Source organism: Empidonax traillii, unplaced genomic scaffold, assembly GCF_003031625.1.
Source record: "Empidonax traillii isolate 1590-97213 ecotype Southwest subspecies unplaced genomic scaffold, ASM303162v1 scaffold331:size1191723, whole genome shotgun sequence".
NCBI classification, from domain to species: domain Eukaryota; kingdom Metazoa; phylum Chordata; class Aves; order Passeriformes; family Tyrannidae; genus Empidonax; species Empidonax traillii.
This window is the reverse complement of record NW_020955524.1, coordinates 1,129,832-1,151,115: the sequence shown is the minus strand read 5'-3', so window position 1 is coordinate 1,151,115 and position 21,284 is coordinate 1,129,832. Positions and strand designations below refer to the sequence as shown.

Here is a 21,284-nt window from a genome sequence, read left to right as displayed (position 1 = left end):
GGCTGTAATTTGGCCAGGACAGGACCTTGCCAGAAAGGTAGAGAAGAGGAGTAAGTAGATGCTGCTTGCTACAGGAAGAAGGTTCCTCTGAACCATCCACCCAAGGGGGCTAACTGTAGTTGGAAAAATCTATATTTTTTTCAAGGAGATGCATATCCCTATCTGTTCCCTTATGTATCTTTGTAAAAATGCAATAAGTGTATACTTAGAGTCAGCCCTGTTCCTTTCAAACAGAACAATCCAATATGGAGTTTCAGACAGAGGCCTTCAGAGACAATTAAAGAAGAAATGTGTCGTGATCAGTGGCCCAGAGTTTAGATGGAGGATTATATCTAGCAGTGTCCTCCCTTATTAACTTATTCATCAGTTGACTTGGATGAAGCTTTAGGAAGTTTGCTGATGAAACAAAGCTGGTAGGAGTGGCTGATACCCCAGAGTGCTGTGCAGCCTTCCAGAAGGACCTTGGCAGGCCTGAGGGATTTGGAGAGAGGAACCATCTGAAATTCAACAAAGGCAAAAGCAGGGTCCTGCACTTGGGGAGGAACAATGCCAGGCACCAGTACAGGCTGGAGGCTGACCTGATGGAAAGCAGCTCTGCAGAGAAGGACCTGGGAATCCTGGTGGACAACAAGCTGTCCATGAGGAAGCAGTGTACCCTTGTGGCCAAGAAGGTCAGTGGTATCCTGGAGTGCATTAGGAAGAGCACTGTCACCATTGTGAGGTGATCCCGCCACTCTACTGATCCCTGGTGAGGTCACATCTGCAGTGCTGTGTCCAGTACTCCTCAGTACAAGAGAAACATGGAGCTCCTGGAGCAGGTCCAGTAGAGGGCTGCAAAGATGATTGAGGGACTGGAGCATCTCTCTTATGAGGAAAGGCTGAAGGAGTTGGGCCTGTTCAGCCTCAAGAAGAGACAATTGAGAGGGAACCTCATCAATGTCCATCAGTATCTGAAAGGAGGGTGTCAAGAGGATGGAGCCAGGCTTTTCTTAGTGGTGCCAAGCAATAGGACAAGAGGCAATGGGCAGAAACTGATGCACAGGAATGCCTCATGCACCTGAACATAAGGAAGAACTTCTTTACTGTACAGGTAAAGCACTGGAACAGGTTGCCCAGAGAGGATGCAGAGTCTCCCTAACTGGAGGTATTCAACAGCCATCTGGACAAATCCTGTGCCATGTGCTCTAGGATGAGCCTGCTTGATCAAGGAGGTTTGACCTACTATGGTCCCTTCCAACCTTCCCCCTTTCCTAATTCTGCGAAACACCTGATCAAGAATCCCTTTGTTCCCCCTAAGCCTACTTTTTAAAGTGCACTAAAGCTATTATTACATACGCCTTGTTTTTGAGCTTTTGTGTGGAGTAAATTCACAGTAAGGCTCCTATTTGCCTTCAGCATCGATAACAGACCAGATGACATTCACGCCTCGTAAGGAGGCTGACAGAAGGTACTGTTAGAAGCACTTCTTTTTTTTTTTACACATTAAATGTACCAGCTAAACTTAGATGCTCAGTTATATGACTGAACAGACTCGTAAACACAGTCTGAGGAAAAGGAAAATGGAACTTTCTAGCAGAGGGCCAACTCTCCATCTGGCTGCATCTGATGCTAATCTCAACTATAAATGCATGAAGGGAAAAAAGCAGTTGAAGTGGGAAATAGCATCACTACTGCTACACAGTGTCAAAGAACCCGATCATGAAAAGTGCCAGAAGAGAAAAAATACCAAGGCACACAGCATGGCAGAGCCAGAACACAAGATGGAGTCCTGTACAGAGCAGTTTATGCCAACCATGTCTCTTAACCCTCATGGAAGAGATTTACCAGGGAAGGTGGAAGTGGCTGACACTGTGAACATCCCTCACCTCTGCTCAGCATGGGTCTAAGACACCAAAGCAGGGTAATGAAAAAGAGACTTCTCTCTTACTTTAGTGCTTCCTACCACTTGTAGTAGTAGCAAAAAAAAAATAGTGAGCAACATTTATTTTCTAGGTATAATAAGAACATTCTCATTTTCATTTGTATAGACTAAGGATACGCTGTACATATGTTGTGTGGACACACCCTTAGAGGTCACATCTGTTTAAAAAAAAAAGAGGTTGAGGATATAAATTATTGAGAGAGAAAAAGAGGATGCAAGAAAAGCTCTGTTGTTGTAAATAATGAGTTACACAAATCTGTGAATGTGGAGTCAACAATAAGACCTTCAAATGTCTGAAGAGAACCACATGCCACTTAAAAGCAATGAATAACACAGAATTGGCAGAAGTTACAATGCACACTTCCCCATGAAGGAAATGTACTAATGTTGTATTAATGCTATCTCTTGCTAATACTAGCAGGACAACAATCTCTAGGAGCTGATCGATTTACTTGTGCATAAAACTCCATACATCAGTGCACATGCAATAGCACACTCCATATACTTGAATGCCCAGAGGAATATTACAGTGTGGTTCTTCAACACAGCTGTCTGAACTTCTGGCAGCCCAAATATAAGATTTATCTTGCCCAGTTTAAAACACAGATACAGATTTGGCCAGGACCATAAGAAGAATTCAACAATGGGTTCAAAACAGAGATAGTTGTGTTGGAAAAGAGTGATAAACTTTACCTCATCAACAAATGAACCAAAGCTTAACTTTTCAAAGTGAGCTGAACTAACTGGAACCAAACTTAAAGGAAATCCTTGCGAAAACGTCAAAAGTCTTACCTGTCTCAATAATTTTGCATATTCTGGAAGAGTATAAAACACTAGAGAACTATAGCTGCACTGGCTTAAGAGACCTTTCAGATGATGCATACATAAGCCCACAGAAGCCCTGAGGAACATCTCCATGTAGTGTCACTGTGTGAAATGAGTGGCTGAAAGCTGAACGTGTAATAGGATGAAATATTACTCTCAGCTCAGATTTTCTAAAAAATAGCAATCCATGTGTCCCAAATGTCAGCACTCTGAGAGGTTTAATTGGGAAAAATTGTGAGACATGCATAGCTCTTGTTCTAATTATTTCATCTTTTCTTTTTTTGACTGGTGAAGAAGGGGAGGAGGTAGAACTCAAAAACAAAGCATATGATCATACTGCATCCCAACAGAAAAAAAGGACACTGCACTTCTTGGAAAATGTTGAAGACTTCTGGAGTTTGTAGTGTATTGGAGAAAATAGCTAAAAAATAAATCTAACAAACAACACCACTACCAATGAAAGCCAAACCAGAACCATACCACTATTTAGTAGTAAAGCCAGAAACTGCTCACTAGAAGCAAGGGATACAGAAGCAGAAGTTAGAAGCTGAAATTACTTTAATCCATACCAAAAGCTTTGTAATAAGAATATTACCAGTTTTTAAAATATCCTGAATCAAATGTAGCATTTCCAAATCCAAATCCCAATTAAGTATTTGCTGCAAACATAACTTCTGAAGTGTGGGCTTTCAAAATTTACAAAAGTCAAGAGGCCTAAAGATGTCATCAGATTGCTCTACTTATACCTTTAACTTTACAATAATTGAACTTTTTCATCCGGTTTCCCTAAACTATTTTTAAGTGTGTCACAGGCAGCAAAGTCACCTACCTACTCTGAAGATCAAATCATCTTCAATGGGATTCTCTTTTCTTTTGCCAGTGCTGTACATGCTTGCAGGTCTTTTCACAGCTTTCTGCTTCACATGACCGCTGCCAGGAGATTTAACACGCCTCTTAACCCCTTCAGTGGTAGGGGACACATCTGCTGATCTGACCACTTTAAGTTTGAACGGGCTGCCCTTGATGTGTTGATCGTAAAGTCTCAGAGACAAAGTGAAGTCCCCTTCTTTCTGAACAGTATACAAAAACTCGTAAGTGCCATTTTTGTTGTCAAGTATTTCTCCATCTGCTACGCTCCCATCAGGCGTGCTCAGTTCAGCAGTGAGGTAAGCATTCCCAGATTTACAGAGCTCCCCATCTTTGTCCTTGGTTGTGATGGTGACGGACATGGGCTGTCCAATCACTGTCTGCCTCAGTCCCTCACCTGTGGCAACTGTTTCAGAGGCAACAGCATTGGTGGTTAAAATAGTACCCAGATTGTGAATGGACTTCTTGAGGCCTTCTGTTTCCACTATGAAGTCCAACTGATCATTTTCACGGGGCTGCAGTGGGAAGTCCCGCTCGGCCAGTTCGTTCAGCTTGTCACTCATTTGCTTCTTCACCAGCAGCACTTCGGTTTCAGTGCCATGGTTGAGGGCCTGGGCTGTGAAGTTGCTGCAACTTTTAATGCTTTCTTGTCCTTCAAGTAAGGTGTCCAGCTGCGTCTGGAGGACCTGTGTGCATTACCAAGTACCAGATTAGCATTATGTTACAAGAACTGTCCTATGAAGATGCATCATACTTTGTATCTGAAGGCCTTTGTAGAACACAAATTCATAGTGCATTATTTTAGAGTTTAATTTAAATTTCTGTTTTAGAAAAAGTACCCCGTGATCCCCAACATATATTTAAAATATAATGCTGCAATACAAAAAAATGTACCCTGGTTTGGATCTTCAGTGCTTCACAGATCAACTGTCATACTAGGTTGAACTATTGCCCCATCTGTCTTGTTTTTGTTTGTTTGTGGTTTTTTTGTTTTGGTTTGGTTTTTTTTGTTTTGTTTTGTTTTGTTTTAATTTTATTTTATTATTACTATTTTTATTTTTTTAAGAAAAAGAAACCAACCCAAACAAGCTTGAATCCTGCTCCATCTAAGTCTCAGCAGTCACAGTTAATGAGATGGTTGTAGACAACTGAGCTATGTGCACAGAGGCAGAGATATTTTGGATTCATCAGGCCCATTAACAAGAGAGGCTGAAAGAAATTTCTTGAAACCATTTCTTCAGAGCCGAAGGAAACTGTGGGTTACTCCTCTACGGAGATGGACAGGAAGGCAATCTCAAGACCTATATGTACATCCATCCTGAGGAAAAGTGTGACTCCTTGACTAAATAAAATTCTCCCCAGCTGAAGCAGGGAAGTTGATTCCCTAGTTCCAGCAGGCAGGAAAGCAAAACAAATAGACTGGGTTGTGGATATTGCAAAGAGTTGGATTGAGTAGCCTGAAATTTTGGTGGGCAGCAAGTAGTTACTCTATATTTAAGACTACGAAAGAGCCTCTTTTATAGGGGCAGTTCTGGTCCTCAGTCTAAAATCCTTAAAACAGTATTGACCTCAAAATTGTTAGATGTGGGCTGGGAACAAGGATAACCTTTTTTTTTAAAACCATTTTTGCAATGATTTGGAAAAAGGATCCCTGAATTATAACAACCTAGCAGAAAAATTCCTGGAAAATTCAGGAAACATTCAGGAAAATGTTCCAGCTGCCCCCCCACACTCTCCACTGATAAAATACTCTAACTAAAGTACCCAGTCACACACATGCTATGTTTTTCCTAAAGAGAACTAGGGCACAGACATCACTGTGCATTAGAGAAGTTATTTTGTTGACCATCACTGTAAAGGAAATATTTTTGAAACATTTCAATTGATTTTAAAGTAAACTTAGAGACTGGATGTATTTATTGTTATGAAATACTTTTCCCTTGCTGAGACACACTATGCAATGATACTGCATGCTAAGGGCACTTTTTTCTAAGTTTTACAAAGCTTTCAGCTTTTCATCCACTGGAGAAAATCCAGGGTCATGTGTTACTGATATGGAAAAGTGATAACAACACAAAACGTTTGGCAATCAGAATGAACAAATGTCAAGACTACACTGAAATTTAAAGTTATCTGTTTTTCTAGGCATCCATAAACCTCTCAGGATTCAATACAAGGCATTTCTAATCTGCTTTGTCTTTATTCAAGGACATAAGTAGTTAAAGAGAGAGCATAGATAATAATTTCCCAATACGACAAAACCCCGTATGCTTGGGATAAGAAACCACAAACTTATGAGAAAGACAACTTGCAGCTATGTTTTAAAACCAGTATTTTCTCAAGATAGTTTTCTTTCATTACAAAGATGGAAAATATTAAATCCTAAAGTAAATATTATTTCAAATGTACTTTGAGTATTTTACATGAGGCCTCTTTTAGTCCATTGGACAACTGAAACTGTATTGCCAACTTTCTTTTCGTAAAGTACCGATCTTTCATTTTTCATTTTTGAAAAGTATAATCAGAATAACTGAAGATTTGGGTTTGAATTATTTTGCAGGACTACTATTAATTCAAAACTTAAGTCCAATTTCAACTGCTTTTTTAAAATATAAAGAGGGGAGATGCCTCTTTTACTCCTCATGTGCAGCTTTGCAAAAACTCGATTCTCTAATGCTCAAAGTAGTTACTAAAATATTTTAAATTCCTTTCAACAACAATTAGATAATTTAACATCATATTCTATCTAGTGTAAACTTTGTACACACCCAACGTGTATTTGTTTGCTAAGAAAGTACGTTTGTGTGGTATCACGGATACATTTAGATGGACCTGGGATCTGAGTCCAAATTACTGATGTTGAAACTTCTCAGCTGCTGCTTAGCTCTGGACATGGCTAACTTCTGTGCCCCAATGGTTTTGGGCTCCCTCTGTTTCTAAAAGTACACATTTTGTGCACATGTTAGAATTCCTCCATTTTCACAGGTTTAGCAGTTCAGTACCTCCCTAATGATCAAGCCTGTTCCAGATCCAGGAATGCAACATTCCTCCACTTCAGACATCTGGAGATGGTCAAGCTGCTCAGTAATGGCAGAGAGTAACCAAAGATGCCAATACTATCAGGCACTCTTGAAACTCCAGTTGTTGATGCTATTTTCTTTTCAAGACTACTTCGAGGGAAAAAATCTTTCTATCATATAAAACAGACAACTGATGCCCAGGAAGACAAGGACTAAATAGCTTTAAAAAGTAGGTGCCTGTTTAGTGTGTTGGCCATTTTAGATCCTCCTCACATACCATTCCCAAAGGGCTATCTGCCCAGGCAAGGTCTGTATTCCATTTATAAGGCTGAGCACCAACAAGCGAGGTTCTTCAGCACTTGATTTCCCGAAAATGTTATTCTCTGGATCTCAGACACAATTTGTCAAAGTGGCGTCCTGCATCATTTGTAAAAACTGGATGATTAAATTAACAGCTTTTCATTGAAATAAAACATGCATCTTACTTTGTGTTTAAGGCCATAATTCACTTCCAGTTCCATGAGCAGCACGCTCTTTCGCACATTTAAAGTCTTCTGGAGTTCATCAAAAGTGGAATGAATGTCATCTACAATGCTAGCCTTTTGGTTGGTTAACTGGTGTATGATTTCAGATATAAAATGAAGTGCTGAGTCGATCTCTGGAAGCCTGAGGGAGGAATTAAATTACAAAGATTGCTGTTTCAAAAGTCATTAAACATTGGCCCTTGCCCTGGTATCTTTTGATGAAACTCTCTAATCAGCAGGCAGTCTTTAAACTCAAGCCATTTTCCAGAAGTAAGTTCATTTCTTTTATAACCACATAGTGGGTCTGGTCTCATAAAACAAGGCTAAGCCACAGCCCTCCCTTATGCAAATCCATTAGACTTTAGGCATTACCAACAATGAGGTCTTGGATCCTCCATCCTTTATGCTATATGATATCTACTCCAGAAGATATAACTAGATCTACCTCACTTTTTCATGGTTTTTTTAGCCTTTTTGGTACCATAGTCTTTTTAGCACCTAGTATTGTTTATTTAGCTATCATTAAATTCATGACTGGATAGTAGTTTTCACTTTAACATTTTATGCCCCTTCTTTGGAGGACACTTGCATTTCTAATGGCTTCTGTTTTGTAAAAGACACATAGGAATCTTTTGCTCTTTTCTCTAACATCACACTCAATGGATTTTTTTTTTCATGCTAGCCTCACTATGGCACCAGCACACTAAAACATCTACCCAAGTTAACGCAGGAAGCCAGTGACAGAACTGAAAATGGAAAAAAGTCAGTGGAGTCTCCCTACCTTTTATTGACAGCATCCAACTGGACTTGGAGGGAAGCCTTGTGTTGCTCCACCACATCCTTGAGTGGTACCGTGGGATGCTCTGCGTGTTCTCCCTCTGTGCACTCCCGGCACATAGCTGTCTCACAGGACTGGCAGTAAAACTCCATCACCTGGAAAAGTGCACAGCTCTACATTCAAACGTGGCAGCAGTAACACAATCCAAAGCATATCTTACTGGGTCTTGAACTCATGTTATTATCCAACCTCTGAGACAAAGCTTCTCTTTTTTTAGACACCAATAATTAAACGCCTAAAAGATGGTTGTTATCCTTACATATCTCATATCAAAATGCTGGGTTAAATGCATTTTATTCTATCAGAACAGCAGCCTGTGAACAATGCTGGACTTCAGTGCTGGTCCTAACATCATCTTTACACTGCGTAATAATAAGTCTTGGTGTCTGTCTTAAGTACTCTGTGAAACAACTCAAAAAACCAGGGCATTCAAGTACCCTTACTAACTTGATCCTTAGTCTTCCCTGAGGTTCTGCCAAAGAAAGTGTAAACTTAGGCTATTTTTTGTAACAGAGCCACTGGTGGAACATAAACTTGATGGGGCTCACCAAACAGCAGGTTTATTTGCTAGAGGAAAGCACCCTGCTTGAACCAACCTGCTGCAGGGGAAAATCTCCATATCCCTTACTAATCCTTTAAAACCATCAAAACCTCATATCTCAGATTATAATAGGAATGCTGATCTGCACTTGAAAGAGGAGGAGATCATTTCAACCTCTTAAGTTCTCAGTAAGATGTTGTCTAGAGATAAAAATAGATCTTTACATGTAATAGATACCCCAAATTCTGAATATATTCATGAAGGGAAAGAGAGAAGTGCTGTGCCCAAAATCATAAGATAGTCAAAATAATGCACATATATGCAAATACAGCATGAGACTTCCTTTTACAGCTAGGAAGTCCTTGGGCACAAAGCATTTTAGGCTTATTAAAAGGATATAAAGAAGCTCATAGTATATGCTTCAAAGCCAAGACCTTGGCAGCTCTTTTGCATTCAGAACACAGCATCAGAATCTTGAATAAATTCGGCTGATGCTCTTCTGGCACTCAGACATCTCACACAAGAGGGTTGTGCTGTAGATGTTGGATGACAGTGAGATGGTTGTGTAGAATCAGCTGTTTGCAGGTGAGAAGAGGAAACTGTAACAGTACCATGCAAAGTAGCTGGCTGCTCCAAGGCATCTTGAGAATTAAGGAGGGGGAAGCAAGAACCATGATTTGCACGTGGCTATTAGCATTAATTGGGATTTGCCTCTGATAAGCTCCTTTTGGTCTTATTCCCATTCTTCCCTCTTATCTCAATTCACAAGATATGGGATTCACAGGCAATGAGGGTTTAGTCAATTTGTCGGCCATTTGTGTAAGCCCCTTCAGAGAAAAGTTAGAAATTGCTCCAAATAACTTGTGTAACATCAAATATATCAGCAAGGAGAAAAAGAAAAAGGAGACCTTTTAAACAATTACAATCCTCATCAACACTACTCCAGTCATTGTGAATTTAGCAGTTTCATGGTAATAGATCCCCCGAGGCCTGATAGTTACTTTGGTAGGCACTATGATGTGATACGTTCTTACAGTGCATAGAGAAAATTAGTTAAGCAGAGTTTAGGATTTAAATTCTTTTCGAAGGCTTCAAAAACTTGCAAGTAGAAACAATCAAAAGGAAGAATATTTTATTAGGAAACTCTGAAGTCTTTTTATACAGCAAAAAAAATTTCATTTATTTTGAATGAGTGCCCAATTGTGTTCATCTTTCTGACTCCTCATAATTTAATGCTTAGGCTCAGGATATTTTAACAAGCCCTTTATTTATTCAATATTTTTATCTTTGGATACAGTGATTAGTATCATTTAATATTTCTGTTTCTTACCCCCCATAATAAACATAATTATATTTGCAGCCACATATATGACGAAGAAAGCATTTCATTAGCATATTAAAGTTTATCCTAAACAACTTTCTTCCTCTTTATTCATGCACCAGAGAAACACATACGGTAATACAGTAAACCCAATGGTAATAGCAAGGAGACCACAAAGACCTAATGTGTATGTCTGCACAGAAATTGTTGTCACATTCAAAATGTTTTGAGAGAGACAGTTTTCATTTCCCACTAAAATTTTTTGATTGTGCCACAGCTGAAGGAGAAGCAAAACCTAATATTAATACAATTCAGGCTTCAAGTGTCTAGATAAGCTCATTTGCTAAGATTTTTTTCTAGCATTTGTTAATCTGGTAAGACTAATGTCTAACTACATACAGACATGTATTGTTGCCTTTTCATCTCTCCCCTCCATGCCCAACATGGGCATCACAATTTCTGACATTCCCAGAAAGCTTTTCATTATAACAGGTTTGCTTTACAAAATATCTCAGAAAATGACATTTGCCTGAACCTCTCCTTTCCAAACTGAAGAGATCCCTTGGGCAGGATATACTATGGCATCCAACACCAGCTTCAGCTGTATTTCCACTGAATTTAATGAGAACATTCCCATCAGCTGTAAAGACATATGACATAATACCCACTGGTTCTGAAATCCCATCCACTAAATCCCACCATAAACCAGACCAGCATATTTCAGCACAATGATGTAATTGGGGACCGATGAGGATCTTCACTACAGTAATTAAACTGAATTTACAGAAACTTTCAAATTTGCATAATCAAGGATGCAAGTACTTCTGAACACGAAGCCAAGACATGCTAATTCCAGCCCTTCAAAGTTCAGGTCTTGAGGAAAAGGCTCTCACCAACCACAAGCCCCTCTTCTCTAAAATCACACTGCTTATCCTCTGCTTTTTATTTGTTTGAATTAAAAGAACAGCCTAGAAAAAAAGGCTTGGTGCTGTGACCGCTTCCCTGGGGAACCTGTTCCAGCGCCCAGCTACCCTCTGGATGAAGAACCAGTTCCTAATAGCTAACCTACTTGCCATGCAGTGCCCTCACATTCTGTACCTATGAGGCCAGCAAAATCCCAGTTCCTCAGCGAGGCCTAAGGTGCCCAGCACCTTGACCTGTGCACCCTGCCCTTCAGCCAGACCCACCTGGCCAGCCTCAAGCAGCTCTCACCAAAGCTTACCCCAGCTTCTCCCATCACAAGAACTAATATGTGCATTTTAGCTTTTCATTTCCTAGTTCCACAAAACTTTAAATTGGAGTAATCCTCAGCCTATCCCCAGCTCCTATCTCTCAGATACTTACTGAAGCGAGAAGATATTCCCATCACACACTATTAGCATCCTAAAAGGCATGCTTTGTTTCAAGACAAGCCTGGTCAGTTTGGTTTAGAGGACTTACAAATCCCCTTTTCCCTAGAAAGGAGTTCTCAGATAGGTATAAGTTGGCATATTTTTAATTGTAGGCAAACCATTTCTTTCAAAGCGCACCTGAAGAATAATCAGCTGATAATTTAAAATGCAAAACAAGTAATACCTTCATTTTGATTTTTCTTCTGCATTTCACAATCAGATGGCTCCTATCACAGTGGCTATGTCAGAAAAGAACTATGATTCACTTTAAAGAGAGGAAATAGACTGCAAATAAAACCCAGGAACTTATTAATCAGTAACCACTACACAAACATAGGTATAGCACACATTAAAAAAGTTACACCAGTTATCCATTAACCAGAGTGTACAGCAAATCAGCTCTACAAGTCCACCTGATTCCCAAAGGTCAGCAAAGGAGAGGAAACTGAGCTATTCCTGTGTTACAGTAATCATTACCTATCAGCTGAATTGTTCCTACACAACTGATATAACTACACTGAGTATCAAAAAAAAACAGTCCCTGGAAAGTTGTCTTAAACTACTGGTACATATTTCTCGGCTTGCTCAGAAGCACAGCAGTCAGTATGCAACACAGCATTGCTGAGCTTTGTAATGTGGTTTACTTTTATGTTTGCATAAGCCTGGCTACAAATCAGGAGCTCATATGCCTATCATGAAGTCACACAGGTTAACACTGAAAGTTGTGAAGTAAGCAGAGTTAGAGCTGTTCTTGCATCAGTCTGTGAATACTAACTCAGTAGGGGGTACTTGCCACTGAATTCACTGATACGATTTGAGGATGTATGTGGGGACATGCTTGGTTAAAAGAGTAGGTGGAGGTAAAAAAAGGCAGCCTCAAAAGGCTAATATGTGAGATGCACAAAACACTGCAGATAAACAGCAGCTCTCTGTTACTAGCCTGTGCTGACCCAAAGCATCCTAAGCTAGAGATCACTTTTATTTGGCTCCCTGATAATGTATGTTCAATATCTTTTGGTACTGCCTAAGTGTGCAGGTGAGTTAAGTTTATAAGTTCTCTGTCACATATTGTCTAAACAAACACACAGGTCCCCACAGAAATATCTGATGCTACAAACGAGAGCTAGGGAAACCCAACCTAAAGAGGTTAAGGCACAAGGTTCAGTGCTTGCAGGACAACAGCTTTGACCAAATGTGCTAAAAGACAGAATCATCCCAGGTGATTGGTAGGATGAACTAATATCCTGACTACTTCAAGATGCTCCACTAAGAGCATTTGTGTTAATTTGAAAAATCACTTGTCTTTTGTTGACATACCATAAAATCGAAGAATCAGTGGCACTCCACTTCCCCTGCTATCTTTTTAGAACAAAACATCCATGAAACCCAGACAAATCAGCACATATCACAGGAGATCATCTCACTCACATTTCCATCATGATTGGGGCAGGAGAGTGGTTTGCCTGCAGCAACAGCAGTGACAGTCTCCAAGATGGAGGACTCCTCAATGCTGTTGTCCGGCGTTCGTTGCAGGACATCCATCAGGTTGGTAATGAAGAAGTTGTTCTGGAGTGCAGAAACCCCTTTCTCTGGCAGAATGGAGGTCTGGCGGCACACGGGGCAAGAAAGGGTTAAGCTATGGGCTGGAATGTAATTCTGTAAACACCTATGGGGAAGGGAGGTGGAAGGGGAGAGAAAGAAAAAGTATCATCAGAGAGGAAAAAACCCACTTCCTTCAGTTAAAGAACTAGTTCAAAATAGTGCTACCCCTAATTATAAAAGGAAAGATAGATCAACAGGCTTCAGAAGTGGTTATGGGGAATATTTTTTTTTTCCTTTAAATCTCTTTTCCTCTGCCACATGAAATAAAGTTCAATAAGCTGATATCATTTCAAAAGTTATAAGCCTTTTTTAGAGATTTTTGTGCTGTTGATTGATGCTTCCAGACATCTATGGCATCCTGCTCACAAGATAGTAAAACTTATAAACTATCAGATACAGTCTGAAGAAGACTGTCTGATGAAGACATGAAGTTGCATCAAGTATTTGAGCCTGTGTCTTTAACTGACTAACCAGTGTTTGACCCTCGTCTTTTCAACAGAATCTCCTTTATTAACTTGTATTTGTGGGTTTAGTATTTCAGAGGTAAAACATAGTCCCAATGAAACCAAGGGACATTTTTTTCATTTATTTCAATTAGGAAAGTTATTTGGCAGCTAGCCAGAACCAACAGAGCTTTCTTTACTACATAGGGAAGTACATTCTAGGTTATCACTGTTTATGTTAAGAGGAGTTTTGGAGGAGACTTTTGTTTGTGTTTGATTTGGGGGAGGCAGGGCTGGTGTTGGGATTTTTTTTTGAAAAAATAAATTTCACAGAATATAAATCTGAACACAAAAGTTCTGTGATCAACGATATGCATCTGATTGGCCCAGGTGACAATTAATGCCACTTTGGGCCTTGAAAATGAACTTAACACCTGCTGGGCATGCAACACATAGTTGCAATATACTCTATTCAGTCCTATAAGCAGAGGAAGCTTTGCGGAATGCAGTTTTTAAGGGAAGGAGTGCTACACAAGATTTCTCATGAGATGCCACCTGAGAAAGTGTGACCTCACACAGCTCCACAGCTCTTAACCATTTCCAAGGGCTTCAGTTGCACCACTCTTCATCCTCCCTTGGCAGCTCTCCTCCTGGCCCCCTAGTAAGGGTTCTCTGAAAGGAGAGCTTAGGCTTTGCACAGCAGCAGTACACTGGAAGAGTTCTTCCAGCGCCTCTCTCCATAACCAGATCAACATAAGAGGATTACGGTGAAAACCAGAAGCTGACCTTAGGTTTCACACATTAACTGAAGTCATAAAACTTAACGCATGATGGTGAAAATCTTGCCTCCACTGACTTCGGCAAGAGTTTCACTGCTGCCTTCTGTAATGCCTGGATATCCTACTCTTCTACAAAAGACCAGTTCATCCCACACGCTCAGATATCCACAATTTTTCTTGCACCCTGAGCAAAGTTAGATATTCACACCACAATTCTAACTAAGAGGTGGAAATCTCCTAAATCAAATAAGTGTTCATACCACATATCATTTATTAAAATTCTCCTGCCATTCAAGATGTAATCCAAAGAGCTGAATCCTATCATCAGATAAAGAACTCTAACCACTAATTCTTCAGATAACTTTTCTACAGATGCTGTATTTTCCCCACCATTTGATGGATAATATAACATTGAAGTATCATTATGCATATTCAGTTCATTCAGCTGAACACAGTAAAAGGCAGGTTGCTGTTTTATCACATCGTTTTTCATAGAGTTTTTCCATTTCAGTCAATCAAGCTGCAGAATAATGAAGACATTTAATCACAGGTTATTAATAATGTATATATCATGTCTAAGGCTTGGACATTAAAGGATGGGATAATTATTTTCTCGGCTTAGTAAATCAACAAAGAACGTTCTTTATTGTTTCCAATTATAAGCTAATCGGGATAAATATGAGACCATTAACTTGAGGTCCGAATTCTGGCTGTCATCACCTTTCACATTGTTGTAACTGTATTCATTAGTTTAATTGGATTTACTTTTTGTTTACTCTTGCATAAAAGGAACGTATTCCAAATATTTCACTGCTGTCTCTTCTTCCTGCCTGACGCAAATTTCTTTTTCTACAGCCCTGCCTCTCCAGCCTTCCCAGACTTTATCATGCCTTAACACGTCCTTTACAAGTAAAGAGAAAAGCCTCCATCCACTAAAGGATGCTTTGTTCCATGCTTGCTGCACAACACAAATACCAAGTTACCACATGAGGAAAGGACTTACCTCTCACAGAAAGTATGCAGGCAGGGAAGTACTTTGGGGTTCTTGTAGCGGTCCAGGCATATGCTGCAAATCAGAAACTGCTTGTCAATCTGACGGACCACAGGACTTGGGATGTTGGAGCCTTCACTGGCCATCCTAGACCACTGACATATGGGTCCTGTTCCCTTCTACCCGGCACACTGCTGGATTGGAGTGGGGAAAAGAAGAGAAGAAGAAGAATGGCTTATAAACTCCATGAAATAAAAAAAAATCAATTACCAATTCCCTTATGTTTCATCCTTATGCAGGAATTCGTATTTCTATATAAAACCAAAACAGTGAAAAATTAAACTTCTAAAAGTGTTTATCACTGATGAGAGTCTGGGAAACAGTCTGCCAAGTCTACACCACCTCTGTGTGAGAAGATATAGTGAAAGGCATGCTGCCTCCGGACTCAAAAGAGTTATGGGGATTTCTGGTTTTAAAGAAATCCCACGATAAAAACGTTCTTGCATCAGTAGGTTCAGTCAGTGCTAACAAACACTGGATTTCTTACATCTACAGTACTGCTGGAAAAATGCTGAAACTGGAACAGCACCAGCCAGTCAAATGGCTGCCTCACAGCTCGAAAATGGTTCACCTAACAATTTTTTTCACTTATCAGTGCTGGTATTGTTAAAAATATGATAGATTTGGACTCCTAGAAGCCCCCAAGAAGGAAGCTCCAGAACCAGCCAGCCCCTGGAAAGGGAATGCTCAAATTCTGCATCAGCAACAAGGGAGAGAGAGATGAAACTAAAATCTTCACAATAAAAGAAACAAGGCAAAGAAGAGGCAACTGATAGCTGCTGAGAATAATCAAAGTTAGGGTGAACGACACATGAAGAACATCCAAATTATAAATGCAAGAAAAATGGCATTATAGGCAGAATCTGTAGTAAGAATCATGTTTCTAGGACTAAAGATTCTTCATAGCCTGGCATAAAAAACATGAAATAAAAGGGTAAGGAAAAAGTCTACTGACTGACAGAATTAAGACTGCGGAATAAAGGGACGCCAGCAGGCTTGGAACACCTCCTGTCCTGGCACAAGGCACCAGAGAGAAAAACTTAATTTCTTTTCAGCTGTAGGTACAGATTATAGCCAACAGAATTAATATGTGGAAAGAGAAGACAGGAGGAAAAGGAAGGAAACAGCCTCAGAGAACTGCCTGCTAAAATAGTTTAGGAAAACCTGGCGTGCAGAGGCCCTGGCAGGGTGGCCCAGCTAGAATTCCTCTCCATCCAGTGCGCTGAGTGCTGGGAGGCACAGGCTCACTCCCCTGGGAACTGATCACAGCGACTCTGTCACAGCATCGAGTTCTGACAGTCCTCCCGCACCCACAGCTGACAGAGGCTGCTCTTCTTCGTGAGCAGCAAGCCCAGCTTGGGCTTCTTCACTTCAGGTACACTCCTGAGGGTCTGACTTCTTCCCTAAACAATTTCTACCATTTTTAGGCACCCATTTCAGGCAATTTGAGATCTGGCTTGAGGGCAGCTCGGGCTTTCCAAGACAGAAATAACAAGCCTTCTGCCTCCATGCTGATCATGCTCATTCAAAGGTCACTCAATTCCACAATGATTTGCATGACCTGCGTAGCATTTTGTCATCAGTTTTACATCAGATCTTCTTCCTGCGCTTGAATGCATGGCACACAGTAATCTGTCAGAGATGAAACCATGCTGTTCTTTCTGAGCTGTGTGCTTTAGCCATACTGGTATGGTTTACTTACTTCATTGAGCAAATAGCTATTTCTAGCATAATAACAGTGATTATGGATCGTGCTATAGTGATTTTCCTGATAAGAGGTTCCTGGGTCATTGCTACTATGTTAGTAAATACAGCAGCATAAAGTTATTTACAACCCAGCAGTGGTAACTGACATTTAATTCAATGGAAAACACTTATGGCAGGTCCTTTTGTTTCCTTTTTTTTCCCCAAGAAAGGGGAAACTGCAATAGTAAAAATTATTTTAATATTCATAAAACATGAGTTCATGACCCAAAAATGCACGATTTCAGGATTGATAATATTTTCATGGTTTTTTTAATAATTTTTTATCTTTTTTTAAAATTTCTTTCCCCATAGTAAGATAAAATGTGAGTATTACATAAACCCAAAATAATTTTTGCTATTTAAATGCCATAAATCACACACAATAAACCTTAGGAGATCAATTAGGAAACCATGTTACAAGCTTGAGCTAAAGATGGCTTTACAAGGCGTGGAACCAAAATATATAGCTTTTACAAACGGAGTAGAAAGAGCAGACAATCAAACACACATTAACATATTCATACACTTGGCAGTGTAACATGCAGAACATCAGTGATGTGTTTCAAAAGAAAATTCATTTCACCACTTACACAGCTGTGTTTGCCTCCCACTTTCCCTCCCCAAATATTAGGGGCAGCGACCGAAACAAAGCAGGGAAGATAATCAGAAACAGAACGATTTCTTATCAAAAGCACAATTTCCAAATTGGACACGCAAATGGTATAATTTTTTTGCTGTAGACTGAATACAGACTACTGGGAAAAAAACTGTACTTAAGATATGAAAGAATAGGTCTCCAGTGAATACTGCCTGTCATTTAACAGAAGAAAGTTCTTTGGCAACCAGGTATTTTTGCTTATCAAGTAGAGCTACACCAGCAAATAGGGCTTACACAAGAAAAATTTCTGCTGCCTGAAAAAATTAATATTGACTTAATCTGATCTTCATCTTAGTTTTTTACATTCCCCCAATCTCACTGCATTATCAAGTAATTCTTAGCTCATGACAGCCACTTTATTTTTCAAATATTCATGCTTTAAGCTTTGTCAATGAAAGAAACCATTAAAGACTCAGAAACAAAGTGCTTTTAATATTCTGTGTTTTGTTTCAAATGCAGATTTCAAATGATTGTCATTTATTCACTGTGTTCACATAAATCAGGCTTAAAACATGCACTTGGAAAAAGAATTTCATCAGTACATTAGTGGTTTTTGCCATTACCTGGTAGAACTTCTTACTCAAATGGTTCATTTTTAAAAATTTTTGAGCATGGGATTTGCAGGATTCTGCAGCTTCTCTGAGCCAACTCCACCTTTGATGCAATTTTGATGATGTAGTTATGAGAAAGATGATTTTGCGTATTTACTCAATGAAAGCAACTGTACAATCAGACTATTTGAGGAAAAGCTGGACATTTTGGACAATGCCTTTGAATTTCGCCGCAGTATTTTTTCTGATTTACTGCTATGCTTGCAGCAGTTCCTCACAATAGCAGCCTAAGTTTCAGATGTATTAGCAGTGGGAGATTTTGCAAAGGAACACTAGTTTTACAAGAAAAATGTTCTTTTTTCTAGCAGCATCTTCTGAGTTGAGAAACTGCTGCTTTTCAGGGGTTCATTACGTCTCACAATCTAATAAAGAGTAGCTGAAGCACGAGCTTTGAAAACAAGTGTATGAATTCTCAATATAGTTACACTTGATAATTTAAACATGCAAAGCCAAAGGTTTATAAAACGTTGCACCAAACCTCCCACCCATTTATCTACAAGACACACACATTCAAAACCCAGTTCAGGTTTGCTAACTCAAGTGCAGGAAATGTACCCCTTTGTCATTCCTACGAGGTTCAAGGATTGCTATCTTCCCAGCCACCCCAAAAACAACATTGTTCTTTTTCCTCCTGCTTGGAGATATGACTATCAGTTTTCATTCAAAACACACTATACAGCAAAGAAAGGAGAACACAATGGCTCTCTAGGCAAGTGCAAATCCTTGCCCCGCTATGCATGCACGCTTTCAGGGTGCGGCCCCACCCATATGAAAGGAACTTCCTCTAGCATTAGAAAAGGGTGAAAAGGAAAAAAAAAAACACAAATAACAGTCGCAGAATAGTTGTTTCAGGTAGGTAGAAACCCATAATAATGAAAGTGCACCCTTTCTACAGGTATCTTCAAATGAGCTCTGGAATTCACGAAGAGATATCAAATCCTGTATTAGTTTCCATGGCCTGGCCAAAAAAAAGACAGTGGGGAAACTTACAACTGTTCAGTTCTCAGGATTTTATTCCTGAAAGAGTAGAATTCTGTGTTGCTGATACGCTGCTATCACTGAAATCCACCCAGCCAGAGCTGCAACTAGCCTGAAAGTACAGCCTGAGGAGAACAAATCGCTTGCAGCTTGTTCATCCTCTTCTTATCAATGGTGTTCACAACCCAGAGGGTCTATTCATGTATTATGAATGAATAGGTTTCCAATAGCAACGTTTCCAAAGGAACAGTTAGGCCTCGAGAGCTGTAAGAAAGGGTGGGGAACCTCAATAATGTTGCTTCAAGGTCCGGGGGAGCTGGGGCTTTAAAGTCCTTAAAACAGATAGATCACCTGTCCACAGTCTTTAGGAATAAACAGATTCAAGACATTTCTAGCAGCAGCCCCAAAATTAGCCAATACAGAACACACTGAGCAAATTAATAATCATAACCACCAAACAGTCCACTTGTGCAAAAGGCTTGATAAGCTAAATTTGCATTCCTCTCTCTCCCACTCTTGCAATCAGCTTAGTGCCTTGTTTAAAACACAGCAACCCTCTTCATTCTTACAGCATGCAGAAGCACAGTGAACGATCAGGGGCCAAAACAGAAGGAACAACCCAGCAGCAGCCACCAGGAATAACACTGAGCAAACTTGAGCATTTCAGACCTACCCATCTTTGTAGAAAAATAGCTTTATCAGTGCAGTGCTGAGGATAAAATCCTTGCAGGGACGGAGCTGCAGTTCCGCAGTAATCCAAACGAACAAACCATCATCTGTTAATATTTCAAGCCTCACGCGTAAAACTGTTTAAGAATCCCTATCACAGCATAGTCATTATTAGATGCACAACAGATTTTGTGCTCTAAGGAATGACGCTCCATTCCACGAAGAGGACAGGTGGAAAGAAAAATGGAAGAATAAGAGGAGGCCCAGTGAAGTCGTCATGAATTTTTTTTTTCCCCCTGGGTCATTTACAAGTGGGAGACCCCTTCAGGATTCAAACCAATCAATCTTTATTTAGCACATCTTTTTCTCACTCAGCCTGTGTAGAAAGACTGCAGCAAATGGTGCAAGGGATTGTGGGATGGGGATGCAGCAGAGAGCTGCAACCAGATTCGCTGGGTTATTTTTTTTTCCTCCCTACTCAGCAATCAGCTGTTCCGAGACTCCGCGCAGGGCCATTGAATTTGGTCACCAGAATGTTATTACAGGATTAGCAGGCGGAGACAGCTACCACTGTGCATCTGGCATGTCAATGCAGCTAAGAAATACATATGCAAATATTACTCGCAAATCGGAAAAAGGATTTAACTCCAAAGGGGAGAGTAAATATTACGTAACATCCACTACCAGGAGAGCTGTCAGAGATGAAACGAAAGCACTTTCGTTTATAAAGAAGATAAAGCTTAATACTTAATTATTCCACCCTGATTTTTCCAGATTCAGAGTATTTCTTGGAACGCAATTCTTCCCTGCTCCAACTTTCAGCAGCAACAAAAGACCCCACAAACGCTCTTTGTCTCCCCAGATGTTTAAAGCAGAAGCAAAGAGCCTCTTCAGAAAGCTGTGCTACTGACACACAAACCAGCAGCAGCTTCTTCTACTACAGAGACACGTATTTGACCTGACTCAGACTCAAGTCAAATATTCAAGTCAGTAATTAGTAAACTCATATTCAAGGAATGTAAGAAACAAAGCTAACAAACTGTTCAACCTTTCTACAAATATTAATGCAAAGGTGTATTCTCACAGTCAATATATTTGCTTGTTTAAATTTTTCTTAAAATCACAGATCAACTCCGATTTTACTAGTCTGTTACCAAAGGAATCAAAAAGAAATTAGGTCCCTGCTATTTTTCAGCTATGCAGAGAAGGTTGTTAAAAAGCAGCTTGTGAATACACAGACACTACTGAAGTAAAGCAACACAGAATTAGCTTTGTCTTCCAGTATAACAGCTGGTGGGTTTTGCAGACAAGGTAGTATTTGCATCTCTAAATACAGTGTATCTTTTCTTTTGAAAAAAACAAATTATATGCAAGTATTTCAGCTAACTGAGGCTAACAAAGCTTCCCACAAATAAAAGGACACAAAGCTCCATTTGCATCAAGAAGAAAACATGTGCACTTTAAATGCTGTCTGTGCTACCCTGACTTAATTAGGGCAG

At 39.8% G+C, this 21,284-nt stretch overlaps 1 protein-coding gene across 13 annotated transcripts in view; it reads right to left on the bottom strand.

Annotated features, from left to right (window-relative positions):
- Positions 1–21,284, bottom strand: part of TRIM2 (tripartite motif containing 2) — an 88,130-nt gene that overhangs the window by 22,622 nt on the left and 44,224 nt on the right. For 7 of the 13 annotated variants that reach the window (XM_027891799.1, XM_027891802.1, XM_027891801.1 and 4 more), the window contains 5 exons: positions 15,076–15,257; positions 12,677–12,914; positions 7,939–8,090; positions 7,119–7,299; positions 3,576–4,299 (listed from right to left, as the gene is read on the bottom strand). In XM_027891799.1, the coding sequence (XP_027747600.1) occupies positions 3,576–4,299; positions 7,119–7,299; positions 7,939–8,090; positions 12,677–12,914; positions 15,076–15,209 (1,429 nt within the window). In that variant the 5' untranslated portion in view covers positions 15,210–15,257. Of the gene's footprint in view, positions 1–3,575; positions 4,300–7,118; positions 7,300–7,938; positions 8,091–12,676; positions 12,915–15,075; positions 15,258–19,789; positions 20,182–21,284 lie in introns of those variants that run through there. The other 6 variants (XM_027891807.1, XM_027891810.1, XM_027891804.1 and 3 more) reach the window with 3 other exon arrangements.